The sequence below is a fragment of the Rhinolophus hipposideros genome (assembly GCF_964194185.1).
Source record: "Rhinolophus hipposideros genome assembly, chromosome: X".
Taxonomy (NCBI): domain Eukaryota; kingdom Metazoa; phylum Chordata; class Mammalia; order Chiroptera; family Rhinolophidae; genus Rhinolophus; species Rhinolophus hipposideros.
The window spans coordinates 20,460,047-20,474,815 of record NC_138046.1 but is presented as its reverse complement, the minus strand read 5'-3'; the positions used below and the strand labels follow the sequence as shown (position 1 = coordinate 20,474,815).

General features: G+C 40.6%; 1 protein-coding gene across 1 annotated transcript; it reads left to right on the top strand.

The window, feature by feature from the left end:
• The first annotated feature begins 1,167 nt into the window (after positions 1-1,167).
• CD40LG (CD40 ligand) lies at positions 1,168-14,184 on the top strand. Its single transcript, XM_081043911.1, has 5 exons — positions 1,168-1,426; positions 3,292-3,423; positions 8,177-8,231; positions 10,133-10,195; positions 12,950-14,184. The coding sequence occupies exons 1-5, from the start codon at positions 1,271-1,273 to the stop codon at positions 13,324-13,326; spliced, it is 783 nt and encodes a 260-aa protein (XP_080900037.1). The 5' UTR covers positions 1,168-1,270; the 3' UTR covers positions 13,327-14,184.
• Positions 14,185-14,769: the final 585 nt, after the last annotated feature.

Below are 14,769 nucleotides of genomic sequence, written 5' to 3'. Positions count from 1 at the left end.
TAGGGTAGGGATTTCCGCAGCTGGTTTTATTTCCAAGACAATCTGGTAAGACCATGCAAAAGCCATTCAGAAATGCATAATCCTACACACCTCAATGATTCAATTTGTTATCAAAACTTTGGGTGCTTTTAATGTTACTGCTCTTTTGTTTTTTACTAATATGTAAAGAGTTGGCAATTATTTGGAAAACTCATATCTTAGGCTAAACAAATTCCAGACAAATTCAGGATGAGAGTTGTTTGTCTTCTGCTGAACACATTTCAGAGATTTTTCATGCACAATGTTTTTTGATCTTCACAACAATCTACAGGATAAACAAGGCAGGTGCAACTGACCCCTTTGGATATGAAAAAACTGAGGGCTAGAGAGGCAAAGTGATTTGCTTGAGGTCCATAGCAATTTATTGGTAGAGCTAGGACTAGAATTCAGGTCTCTTAACTGCAGCATATTTTCCCTATTCTGAACAGTTACATCGGCATCAGAAATTATCTGATGGACTGGAACAGTATAGACAGGCCATTGGGGTAAGTCAAGCTAATATTGCTCTGCTAACCTCAATCGAAGAGTTTTGGCCTGATTTCCCTTAAGACCCTACTTCTCTTGGCCTTTGAGACATTTATTTCTCTTGAATTATCTTTCCAGCTAAATTTTATTTAATAATTGTCAGCACTCTCCTTTGCTTTATGCCATGTAAACTTGAAAAGCTGCCAGGATTTTGTTGGGTTTAAATATTAAAGAAGTCTTGAGAAGCAAATAGCTAGTGACACACCAGTCATACAATCAATCCAAACTTTTGTTGACATTTGTTTCTTTCCCCATATACCAGGTTCCCGCTTTACATTAGTAAGAATGAAATTGAAATAAGTCTATTGCTGGTGGATTAATTTGTCACTTTCCTTGAAACTGGTGAACCCAAAAAGTTACCCAGCTATAGGAAAATACTGCCATTGTCTGTTAAGAAGTCTATGACATTTCAAGGCAAGAATGAATGTATGGAAGAAGAGACTTGTTTCTTCTTTACTAACAAAAGGGAAAGCCTGGAAGTGAATGATATGGGTATAATTTAAAAAAAAGAAAGAAAGAAAAAAAAAAACCTTTACGTAACTTTTTGCTGGGAGAGAAGACTACGAAGCACATTTTCCAGGAAGTGTGGGCTGCAACGATTGTGCGCTCTTAACTAATCCTGAGTAAGGTGGCCACTTTGACAGTCTTCTCATGCTGCCTCTGCCACCTTCTCCGGCAGAAGATATCATTTCAACTCTAAAACAGCATGATCGAAACATACAGTCAACCTTCTCCCCGATCTGTGGCCAGTGGACCACCCGTCAGTATGAAAATTTTTATGTATTTACTGACCGTTTTTCTTATCACTCAGATGATTGGGTCAGCACTTTTTGCTGTATATCTTCACAGAAGACTGGACAAGGTAAGAGGAACCATGACCTTCTGTTAACTAAATTTGGAGTCCTTGTTGATTTGTGGGTTGGTTGGTTTTAGTTCTCCACAAATGATGGACAATGGTAGGTACGCAAATAGATCAACGGTCTTGCAGCATAATGTTTGTTGTCTAGTTAGTGAAGTCCCCTGTTCTTGTCTCTGGTCAAGAGTTTGGGCTCTGGAGTCAGACTGCCTGCGTTCAAATCTTGACTCTGCCCACTAATAGTTCTGTGATCCTAAGCAAGTTATTTTACATTTCTATCCCTTAGTTTCCACATCTGAAATGGGAATTATAATGGTAACCACCTCATAGATTAAGTGAATTAAGCCTTGAAACAAATTTAGAACAGAGCCTGGCACAAAGTAAGCACTATGAAGGCATTAGCTATAATTACTTGCTAAAGTTTTGCTTAAGAAGTGAACTATTTTTTTTTTTACCATGGAGACAACTTTGTAAAAAATTTTCAACTGGAGAAGGTGAACATCAGTTTGATCTGAAATGTCATAGTTCTTCAGATTAGCATAGATATGGATAAATCCCAGAATTTGCAGTCTTTTAGTAAGAATGGCATTCTTTGTATAATTCTCCAAGTGCTGAGTGTACTTGCAAGCTGACCAGTTTCCCTCTCAGGTGTTTTATATTCTTAAATAGTTGGACTTACAGGAACAAAGAATAGAGTAATTTAGTAGTTTGTTTTGCATTCTTAGGAAGAGATAACCATTAAGTTTTATCCTGTTCTGATGTATTTACCTACTTTCACTGATGGGTGATATTGGCTGTGTTGACAAAACATCAATCATAGATGAAAAGGAGAGATTTGATCAATTATCTGACCATTCCTAAAAGTTTCAGTGTGGGAATTGTGGATATATAGAATCTGGAGACTGCATTTTCTCAGGGATGTTTGAGTGTCTTCAGTTGGGATGCCAACGTAGAATTAAGGCCATGAGCTTTACCAACAGGATAAGTGGAGCAATGATAGTTGAGGCAATTCACTATGTTGCTCAAATTTTAAGTATCACTGCTGAGAAAATGGGGAGGGGGTGTTCTGGGTGTGTGTGTGTGTGTGTGTGTGTGTGTGTGTGTGTGTGTGTGTCATGATGGGCTCTGCCTGGACATAAGCTTATCCTCTACCCATATTGACCAGGGTAGACTCAAATTTACCATAGCATTTAGGTGTGTTCTTAATGATAGTGAAAACCGCCAGCTAACTGCATCTTGCTTTGAATTCAAAATTTTAATCTCAAAACAAGAAAACAGCACAGAATTAGTTGATTATACAAGTGAGTTCTATACATTTAATTATTCTAAGACATTGGGAAATAAAACAGCTTGTAACTTTGGAAATGAAAGATTATTTCTTTAAAAATGCAAATGTTTTCTACAAATACTAAAGTTAAAAAGAGAGAGATGTAATTAGAACTTGAGTTAATTGGCATCCATTGCAAATTAACTTCTATTTATAAAGCAATGCGTCACAAACACTAAAATGAAGTGGACAAATTAGCTCAGCAGAAAACTATTTTATAGACTGTTTATAATGAAGCAATGGGAAATATGACAATTATAGAATGTTAATAACTGCAACGTACACTTTGTGATGAAATTGTTTTAGAATAGCTGTGATTTCTACCTAGGGTTTCAGATACTATGGCATTTTAATTACTGGCTTTCATAGATTTTTAAACTGCTGAGACCAAATATCAATAATCCAGTATAACTCTTTGTTCCCCATTTCTATCTGCCAAGCCCGCCTGTTGTTGAAGCCATGGAAGTCAATGTAGCGGCACACATCATTAGCTGCATTCTCCTTCAGAAATACATTTCTCATATCCCTGTTATTTCACAAATAGATAGAAGATGAAAGGAATCTTCATGAAGATTTCGTGTTCATGAAAATGATACAAAGGTGCAACAAAGGAGAGAGGTCCTTATCCTTACTGAACTGTGAGGAAATTAGAAGCCAGTTTGAAGCCTTCGTCAAGGTAAGGAGTAGGTAAAAGTATCATTGAAAAGTTTTAGTACTTCTGCTAGATCGGAAACCTGACAATGTAAAAGTTTAAACATATGCTATACAGAGGGTGCCAAAAAATGTATACACATTTTAAGAAAGGAAAACTGTATTAAAATTGTAATACTTAATATATAGCGATAACAAAAGATGAATAGAAGTCACGTTTGACTTCTGCAATGACAAGAGGTGCTCAAAGTGGTTACTACCATCAGCGTCCAGACACTCCTGATTACGGCAAACTACTGCTTGAGCAACGCTGACCAAAGTGTCCACTTGAGTACATTTTTTTTGGCACTCCTGGTGTATACATACATAGGTATGTGTATTTATTAAAAAAGCAAAAACCAAGTCAAAATCCTATGTTAAAAGGGAATGGAAAGTTTGGAGTGTGCACATAGGAATGTTCTTGACCAGAACAAGGAAAATGCACTCTCTGAAAGGCACCTTCACACATACATATGAGCTCATACCTGCAGCTGCCTCTGGGAAAATTATGAAGTACACCAAGTTTGTTTTTTATATTTTTTTCTTTCCGTCCAAAACTTGATGCCTTCTCAATTGTGGACCCCTGGTCTGGTCCCCATTTCCCAGGGAAGCAATACCCATTGACCACTGCAGTGTCAGCAGGCCACGGGCTAAGGTATTGCCTTTCCTTGGGGTAGTAGGGACTTCTGAAGACTGATACATCCAATCGTATGAAAGATGGAATTTCACGTGCCATGAAATTGAGATCTTTTCCTTTTATTGTGAGGAGAGGTATAGGGGGTGGGTGATGGACCTTCTCAGTACTGCTCAAACCAGACCCTATATAGTACCACTTGCTCATGAAGTCAGTCTACTCTAGGGCCAATCAAGACCTGAGGCAGAGATAGTTTGAAGCCTTCTAGCCCAACAGATTGGTACCCAGCATGTAGTAATATAATAGGTACCTAAAACAAGAATTTTGAGAACATTTATTTGAGGATGCCCCTACAACATTAATTCCATCATCATAGACGAGGGGTCTAGGGGCTCTTTCTCCTGAAGCAGAACATCAAGTAGTCTGTCTATGTGTTTCCTTCTCAGGACACCGTTGGCTCTCAGCTCATTTGGGGGTCACGAATAGGAGGCAGCACTCCACATTGAGGGCAGTTCTGTGGGTATTTGGATGAACCAAGAGGAGTTAGTTCTCACATATCGATTATGTGTGATTTAACCCGGGAGTAAAAACCTTAAGATCTTATTTCTGAGCTTATTCCTGTCCTATTCTGTCCCCGAGGTGTAATTTAATCGAGTAGGGAAGACTCTAAGACTTTATTCCTGAGTCACCTATGGGAATCAGAACGCAGCTCAAATCCACTGCTGGTTTTTAGGTTCTTTATGCTAATCTGGGTTTTAGATGAAGACTCCTAACTCTGCTTGCAAGGTTTGGAGATGATTTGAGTTTCTCTGGTTCTTTGGGGCTTCTGGCCAGTATTACAGGGTGTTGGGAGGTGTTGCAAATTTAAATGTGAATAAAGCCACTTTCAGAACCATGGTTAGTAATCCAAATAGGATATATAATGTGCTTGGTTGTGTGACCTTGGGCAAATGACTTCACCTCTCTACACCTCAGTTTTCTCATCTATAAAATGAGAGGGTTGAGATTATCTGTTAGGGCACTACCAACTCCAACATTCTGTAATTATGTGATCAGGCTTCAGTTCTCTTCAATGACAGTGAGAGTGACTGTTAATTTTTCCCTCCCTCTCTCTTTCTTACCGAGAGTTTTACAGTTGAACTGCCAATTCATCATGGCTTTATTTCAGGTCAGATATGTAAATCTTCCCAGATCGGCTACCCAGGATAGGAATAAGGAAAACAGCTGATTTGGCTTCTCTGTTTCTGCTTGCGTGAAAAAAAGTGACAGCTCCAAAGTTTCTTATTCTAAAAAGGCATACCTTCTCAGGCATGTCACCTGGGGCTTCTTACATGCGACAGAGGAAGCCCCTTGCCTCTACTGCAGCAGGGGTGGAATCCTAATCAATGTCCTCTGTACTTATGATATGTACAATGGTGAGACACAAAGTCCTCCGGCTACTCAGGCCTCTTCCAATGACTGAACCCTTTTCCAATATCCATCCCCCAAAATTTCTCATTCTAAAACAATGTTTTTAACTTAAAAAAAAAACTTTCTTATTTACTTTAAGTGTGTTTTTCCAGGATCCATCAGCTCCAAGTCAAGTAGTTGTTTCACTCTAGTTGTGGAGGGTGCAGCTCACGGTAGCCCGTGCAAGGATCGAACTGGCAACCTTGTTGTTAAGAGCACCGCGCTCTAACCAACTGAGCTAACCGGCCGCCCTTATTTTAAACTTTTTTACCTAACAGGCTAACTACATAATAACCTCAAATTGGACTTTTATATATTTAGCTAACATTAGCAGGCTTTCTCTCTGGGTCATAGTCTGATTGGTTCAGAGCAACCTAAAGTTTGAAATTTAGGGGCTCTGAATCATAATTGGAAGGGGTCTTACAAATCATCAGATCTAATTATTAATCCAAAACTTCAGTCTTTTCCCCACAGTCCCTACCAAGTGGTCCCCCAATCTCTGTTTGAACACTTCTAATGCTTCTAATGAAAAGGAACTCATTATCTCCTAAGCCAGGTAACACCAAGCTGTCACTTTGAGGGGAAGATGGGATTCAGGCATTAGGTTAGGGTAAGTGGAGGCAGCATTGTGATTGGTGTCATTTCACATTAAAACTTACTACCCACCCAACCCCCTGCTAGAATGATCAATCCCATGATTGTCTGCCCATCAGTGCTGAGGTGTCTTGGCTAAGGTCAAAGCATTTCCTTTTCAAGTTAAAGTTCAACCTGTCCATTCCTGCCACATAGAGTTTCCACTGACAGAGAAAAAACTAATCCCAGATTTTCTGAAAGTCAACTTTAAAAAGTCTTTCAGTTGGGTTGGGGAGTAAAGCAAGAAAAAAAGGCTCTGAGGAGTGTGGCTGGGGGAAGTTCACGGAAAGGCAAGGCTGGGTGCATAAAAGACAAACTTTGCTGACTTCACGTTTTCATCTTGGCTAAACCCCTGACACCAATGCAACCACCTAGCCTGAAAGTATCTCAACCTCGATCATCACACTCCATTTTTTGAAAAGACACTAAATACTCATTTGTTTACTTGTTATCTCACAAACATTTTCCTGTTGCCGCACTTTTACAGTGCCACCTTTCTGCTCAAGTGGAAAGTTGAGGCTCTGCGGCCCATGTGAGCGTTTCAAGGCGCAGGTTCCCCTTTAGGCTCTGTGACTTACACCCTCACATCTGACAACTGAGCTGAATCTACAAGAACACACTCAACAGTAACAACACTAATTCCTTCTATGGGAGGAATGAAAAGGAAGGGCCTTATAGAAACTTGATTCCAGTAATGGGAAGGAACACGAGACTTCGATTACCAGAAGATGTGCAAATACTACTGTCTTCCTCCTTTGTGTTCAGAGTAGAGGCTGATGGTGTGAGTTAAGCCCAGCCTCTGGATGTGATCTCATAGTTTTGACTCTTGCCTTCAGCCTCTGATTCCTCGGGTGACCTCATGACAGCCAGTTAAGTCCTCCAGGCCTTTTATTCAGTACCTTTAAAATGACAGCAGTAGCCTTTATTACTTTCTGACCTGGGTGGATAGCAGTCCCTGTTAGCTTCTTTAAGTACGTCTATCCTTTCTTCAGTTGCTAAGTAAGAAGAAACTCCTGAAAAAGTGTTGCATTTGCCTTTGAACATCAGCAGCATTGGGAGATTATCTGTGTTTCCTGTATGCTGATTATTATAAATAAATACAGGTCACACAAGAGCACACAGCCAGCAACTAGAGAATCCCCTCAGCCCATTGAAAGGGACAACGAAATAAGAAATGTCTGAGGGCAGAAAAAGCAGAGAACCCTATGATTTCACTGATATGTGGTATATAAACCAAAAAGAACAAGACAAACAAATGAGAAACAAAAACTCATAGACACAGACAATAATTTAGTGGTTACCAGAGGATAAGGGGGTGGGGGGTGGGTGATGAGGGTAAAGGGGATCAAATATATGGTGATGGAAGGAGAACTGACTCTGGGTGTTGAACACACAATGGGATTTATAGACGATGTAATACAGAATTGTACACCTGAAATCTATGTAAATTTACTAACAATTGTCATCCCAATAAAATTAATTAAAAAAATAAATAAATAAAATAATTTAAAAAAAAAAAACGAAATGTCTGAGGGGTGTTTCATAGTCTGGGATTTCTTCCCAAGATCAAACTTACTCTTACCGTTTCCTAAGAGATTTCAGACCAATTTTATTCTAATAGATACATACCGTGCTTTATGTTTAATGATATTCAATATACCAAGTCCCAGGGTAGAATCATCTCCTCGTTCAGCATCATTTGGCAATACCTGTCAAAGCCAGGGAGGTTGGGGTCATAGAGTCAGTATTGTAGACTCTGGTCTGGAGAGAGTGCTAGGATGGAGATAATGAAGCCCAGATTCCGCTTCCAGGTATATCCCTGGGCTTTCGGGGCTGTCAGGTCATCTGACTGAGCTATGGTCTCCCAATGGGTATGATGGAATTAATGACGGGATCTGAGTCTATGTGATAATCTTCACAAGAACCAGGCAACAGAGTGAGGATGGATGCCAAATGAATGATACTCTAAACCCCACAGCAAAGTTCCTGTCAAAATGACCTTTTGCAATGATTCTTATTTCAGGATATAATGGGAAATGAAGTGAAGGAGAAAGAAAAAAACTTTCAAATGCAAAAAGGTAGGTTGCTATTTACCAATTTCTGTGAACATTTAAAAACTAAAAGGAAGCTTTATTAGATTGAACAACCCAATGTTGAATCCGAGAACTTTTAGCCCTGGAAGTAAAACAAGAACACAACTGGCAAATTGACACTTCTGCTGCCTGTGATTTGGAAAGGCTTTATATATACATATTTATGGGTAGGACCGGGTTGCTTTAATGCTGACAATACCAAGTACGAAGACATTCCATTATTTTCAATACTTCAACCAAAGCAACTACATAGCCTAGTACCATCTACAGAGGATAAGATGATAAGAAAGTCATCATTTCACAGCAGTTGCATTCATTGCTCAATTATAACACTTTTTCATGGGGAACCCCAGTGGAGCCTCTAGGATCAGGGAGTGAGTCAGTGCGACAAAGTTCTGTTCTTTGCCCTGTTCCTGATATCAGATCATCTCGAACATCTCAGGCTTGCAAGAGACCTTGATGGTTCTCAAATCTAGCACCGTGCCCACAGCACAAATCTCCTTCACAACACTGACCAACTGGCCTCTGATCAAAAATGCCTAGACACCTTCTATGTCATAAAGCAGCCTGGTCCATCTTTGAATAGTTCTAATAATTACAATAAATTTACTATACTACATGAGAAAAGTCTTTTCTCCTCATGAATTGAAATTTGTTCCTGTAATTTCCACTCACTGGACTCAATTCTGTTCTTTGGGACCATATGAAACAAAGTATAATTCTTCTACACAGCATATGTCCAGATGTTGAAAACAGCAATCATCACCCCTGAGCCTTTTCTTCTCCAGGCTAAGTCTCCCCAGTGTCTTCCACTGTTCCTTTTATGACCCTTTACAGGCCCTTTCCTCTCCTAGTTAGCTCCCTTTCTGGATAACTCCCTAACTTTCCCTACTCCTCTTAGAATGTAGCAACCCAAACCAAACACAATAACTCCAGGAGTGATCTGAGCAGCTGAGTGTGGGAAAGATGAAGTGTTAGGTGGGTGTTTTTATCACGTCAGTGAAAATTATGCTATGGGTTTTGTAAAGTTAATACACACAAAAATACATACATACATACATACATACAGGGATATAGATACTGTTTTCTGAGGCAAAGGAAGTAGTCAGAGCTTGCTTTAACTAGTGGTCTAGATGCAAAGGGTGATCTGATTTCCAAGAAGATTTTATCTTCAGAATGACTGTAAGATAGGTCGAGTGGTACCATGTTATCTGTTAATTACAGTGAAATTTGAGGAAACAGTTCATGTGGATGTTGCTTACCAGTCTTCAGGAAAATGATAAACTTAACAAAACTGGTAATTTAGGCCATCCCATTTGATTCAATCTTTATAGAGCACCTACAAAGAATCCAGCACCAGGCTCATTACTGGGTGGGGGAAGAAACTTCCACATAGTCTTTGTGCTTAGGAGATCAGCACATCAAATTAAGAAGCAAGCCTGGTACATGAGAAAAAATGAGAGATAGATACCAGAGATTGGCCAATTGCTTGAGCAAATCAGACATTATAAGCATCTTACTGCTAATTGTGCAGACATGACCTTGAGGCCCACTAAGATTCCCAATGGATGGAAGTGGTTCCTAAAAGCAAGATTCAAAACATGTTTAAGGTAGACTAGTATTTTCAGCCTGTGTCAATCTACATAAAGCAGAGCTGAGTACTGCATAACTATTATAAGAATGGGATCAGTGGAAACAGCCAATTCAATTGTTCAAATTTTAGGAACCAATAGTTCCCTGTGAGAAGGATTTCAGACCATTCTAGCCTTCCTTTTACATATATTTAAGCACAGTCTCTATTACACAGCTATATGACTGGACCAAATACTTCCATGGCAAATTTTGTATTATTTTAGCCTGACAGTTTGCTTTTGGTTTCATTTCAGGTGATCAGGAGCCTCAAATTGCAGCGCATGTCATAAGTGAAGCCAGTAGTAAAACAGCATCTGGTAAGTCCAGGAGCATCTGGGCATCCCACCCAAGGGGGAAGGCTGGGATGTTGATGCAATGCAGCCTAGTGATTAGGCTCCCCTTTTCCTCTGGGGCCTATTTACAAATGAACTATACACCTCTCATTTGCTTCTCCTTTGTCTTCAAAGTGAGCTCAAATGTACAGTTGGGACTTGGAGGGACGAAAATATGTGGGAAGCAATCCCAATGTTCTCATTATGTTCTTGCTCAATGGCTGATTCTAAATGATGAATTACTGGGTAGAGGGACCATTATTTTGGCAACATAGAAGAGATAGCAAGTAGTGACCTCCTGACTGTAAGGGTCCCTCATCCTAACCTCTCTTTGCTGTGTGTAAATAGGCCTCAGGGGCTATGTCCTGACATCTGTCAATCCCTGTATGATTAACCCCAGCCTCACAGGGGCCAACCTCAGGGAAATTGAAGGTAAAATCATTCTGCAAAGATCAATAGGTGCCAGGACGTTAGATTTTCCAATGAAGTAACAACAGATGACATACTGTAATCTTTTCAACTCTGAATGATTTTATTTCCATGTACATTCTGCCATTATTCTAGCCCTTAGATCTTTTTCCCCCAAATCTGTACCTCCTGATAGCTGCTGCTGGAGAATGTGTCACATCTGATAAATGGATGGAAACACGCACACTAGCACAAAATCCCCCATATACATAAATGCAGCCTGAGAACATCATAGCAGTCTTTGAAAAATTCAGCATAGTGCTTCAGAATGGACTTCCAAACTGTGTGTGTGTGTGTGTGTGTGTGTGTGTGTGTGTGTGTGTGTGTGTGTGAAAGAGAGAGAGAGAGAGAGAGAGAGAGAGAGAGAGAGAGAGAGAGAAAGAGAGAGAGAGAGAGAAGATGTGATACAGCCTCATCTCTGAGGGGGGGGCTTAGGCTTCTCAGTGGGTGTTAACATGGTTATCATGGATCATGGTATGGGAATAAGAGCACTAGATAGAAAATTTTGAATACTGAGGTTCAAGAACCATGACTATCACATGCTGGGTGGCCTTGGGCAAGTCCCTTTACCTACATAGCAGTTTCCTGCCTCACTTATTTCACAGAGTAACTCTGAGCATCAAATCAGCTATTGTAGAAGAAAGTCATACTGTCAAGTGCTGTACAAATGTAAGGTATCATTACTTAGTTACTTCACTGTAGTTTAGATGTCAGAAGAGAGACATAAAGCCCTTCATTAATACCAACTATTGCCACAATATGTAATAATTCTGCCAAGTACCCCTTTCTTAGAAAAGATACTATGGGAGAACATCACAACTATATTGGCATGTCTAGGGTGGCCATCCACATGACACCTTGTCATTAGATTGGATGACAGCAACAGAGACACTTCTTAGAAGAATAACTTCCCATTGCTCTTTGTCCACCTTGCCCTTGGATATATTTCATGATGCTCAGATTCCACCAAAAGGCCCATCATTGACATTGGTCCAATATATTTTACAGTCTGCATCACAGAGGATCAGGTGGGAAGACAGTAACATTCCGCATCCCACCTCAATTCCAAACCTCTCATTCCTACCTGGTCATGCTGTTACAAAGTTGACCTACATCCCACAGCAAAGACTAAAATTAGGGAAAGAATGACAAAAATAAACTTAGTGGACTAAAAGATTGGGAACCTGCACTTGTTTTCTCAATCAAATGGTACAAAAGTGGAAACATCATAATGAAGTGTCATTTCTGGAGTGGTCTGGAGAGCCAAGAAATGTCAGGTATTTGGGATGCCTTTTCTATTACTAAAGGATGAGTCTTAACAGGTTGACAGGCCCAACACCGATAGGCCTAAGACCACCAAATAAAAATTTTTTTAAAAGCTCAGGGAAGCAAATGCATCAGTTCTTTCACTTCTCTCCACCCCCCAAACCCAGCAATCTAGCTCTCTGTGGGAGCTGAGATTTAAAATCGGGTATACACACTACTTTGAACCCACTCAACATCTCAGCCGAGAAAATGGCACACTGTTGGTGGGTACTCCGGTTTAGCCACAAGAATACGGGTCCTTTCAAGTTGGTGGCGCCCACTACAATGGGAGATCAAAACACACAGTGAAATGACAGGTTTATTTTCATACTTCCTTGCCTAATTTTAGTCCTTGCTGTGGGAGGTAGGTCGGGTTTGCAACAGCATGATCGGGGAGGAAGAAATGGGGTCTTTCCTTTTCTCTGTGCTGAGGCAGCGCTAGGCGGATCAACAACATTTTGGCTTTGCAGAAGTTAAGGAAAGGAAGAAATCAATGCTAATATTTGCAAGAATTTGCCTGAATATTTTGGCATGCATAATTATGATGCGGATTTTAAAATCACAGTTTCTTCAGTTCAAGGGCATGTTAGCTTTAAGAACTCTAAAGGGACAAGAAAACTCACTGGGCTCTGTTACGTTCATCTTCAAAAGTCTCTGAAATAGATTGTAATATTAGCCCTGCGTTGCAGATGAGAGGCTGAAATTCAGGGAGATTAAGTGACTTACACAAAGTCGAGTAAAGCTTGGATTGGAAGCCAGCTCCATCTGAGTGTAACGCCCATACTGACTTATCAGCCATCGCTCCTCCATAGACTCCGAAGGCTGGAAGGGTCCTTAAGAATCCCTGGTTCCCCAAACTTCCATTCATATATTAAGCTAGTATCAACATTAAACTGTATGTTCTTTTAGGATGTGAACCATGCTGTGCTTCACCTCATCACAAATTTTTTCCCCTTTCTATTACAGTTCTACAGTGGGCCCAAAAAGGATACTACACCATGAGCAACAACTTGGTAACCCTTGAAAATGGGAAACAGCTGGCCGTTCAAAGACAAGGACTGTATTATATCTATGCCCAAGTCACCTTTTGTTCAAATCGGGAAGCTTCGAGTCAGACTCCCTTTATAGCCAGCCTCTGCCTGAGGTCCATCGGTGGATCTGAGAGAATCTTACTTAGAGCGGCAAATACCCACAGTTCTTCCAAACCTTGCGGCCAACAGTCCATTCACTTGGGAGGAGTATTTGAATTGCAACCGGGTGCTTCGTTGTTTGTCAACGTGACTGATCCAAGCCAAGTGAGCCATGGGATTGGCTTCACGTCTTTTGGCTTACTCAAACTCTGAACAGTGTAACCTTGCAGGCCGCCGCTGAGCTGATGCTGGCAGTCTTCATGATACAGCGAAGCAGTTAAGACCACCCCCTGTTGAACTGCCTATTTATAACCCTATGATCCTCCTCATGGAGAACTATTTATTATACACCCCAAGGCAGGTAGGGCTGCAGTAAGGGAATTACAGGGTGGGTGAAATCCAAACAGGCCCTGTTCCATCAGTGCTCATATTCTGAAGCAGCAACCTGACTGAGGCAGACATCCAGAGAGTCCTATGAAAAGACAAGGCCATTATGCAGAGATTGAATTCTGAGTAAACAGCAGATAATTAGTCAAGTTTAGTTTTGTGTTTTTTTTTGCCAGCAGTGTCTTTCAGTGGATAATGTATTTGATTTATCAGTGAAGATGCAGAATGGAAACAGGGAACCTCAGCTCACATCCAGTTATGGTTGATTCTGGGTCCCTGTGACCCTGATGGAGGGGTCAGGCTCTAGAAAGTCTAATGCAGTGAAGAACTGAAAAATCCTGCCTCTCACCAGTCACCCTGACACACACTCATTCTCTCTCCTCTTTCTCTCGCTCTTTCTCTCCCTCTCTCACACACACACAAACACACACACACACACACACACACACACACAGAGTCAGGCTGTTGCTAATCAATTATCTTATTTCAATCCTGTCCCTATCTCCATCACTATAGACTTGAGGGGGAGCAGAGAGAGCAGCTCTGAGCCTGCCCACTCCTCCTCAAGAAATGACTGTATTTAAAGGAAGTCTATTGTATCTACCTGTAGTCTTCATTGTTTCCAGAGTGAACTTGTCATTATCTTGTTATTTATTTTTTGAATAATAAAGATCCCTTTACATTATTGTTGTTATTTAGTACCTAAAGCCCTAGGCCAGGTTCGGGGAAACGGGAAAAGGAGTCATTTGGAGGGAATTTTCCCAACCTTTGTGATGTTTTCATAAACGTGGTTCTCAAGCCTGTTGCACCACAAAATATCTTGGCGACAGCACACTCCCTGGAAGTCTGTGATAGCTTTTGATGGATGACATGGAAGCTTATTCAGTGAAAAGCAATCTGGTCTTTCCAGCTTGCCCTGGAAAGTTTGCAGGGGATTGAAGAGAGACGGTTCTTTTCTTGATTAATCACAGTTAAGTGAAGCTGGAGGGGGCGCCTTAAATGAGAAGCAGTTGTTTATCTTTTTAATAACTGTCTAGGTGGTTTCCACTTTAGGCAAAAGGAAATGGAGCTGGGGCAGCCTGATGGGAAGTATCGGTCCCTTAGTCTCCCACTGAAGCCAAGGGAGTTAGTCCTTGTCACCTCCAATTGAGGGATTTTCATGTAAGAAACCCAGAGTGGCTTTTTCGTCTTTACTGGTAGAGTGTATTACTTAAAACAAACATCACATGTTCAAGCAGAAAAATGTTACTGTAGAACAAAGAAAGGGAA

Coding starts and splice junctions, on each gene's coding strand:
- CD40LG (XM_081043911.1), top strand. CDS start 1,271: ATGATCGAAACATACAGTCAACCTTCTCCCCGATCTGTGGCCAGTGGA. Junction 8,232..10,132: donor AAACTTTCAAATGCAAAAAG/GTAGGTTGCTAT, acceptor GTTTCATTTCAG/GTGATCAGGAGCCTCAAATT. Junction 10,196..12,949: donor CAGTAGTAAAACAGCATCTG/GTAAGTCCAGGA, acceptor TTTCTATTACAG/TTCTACAGTGGGCCCAAAAA.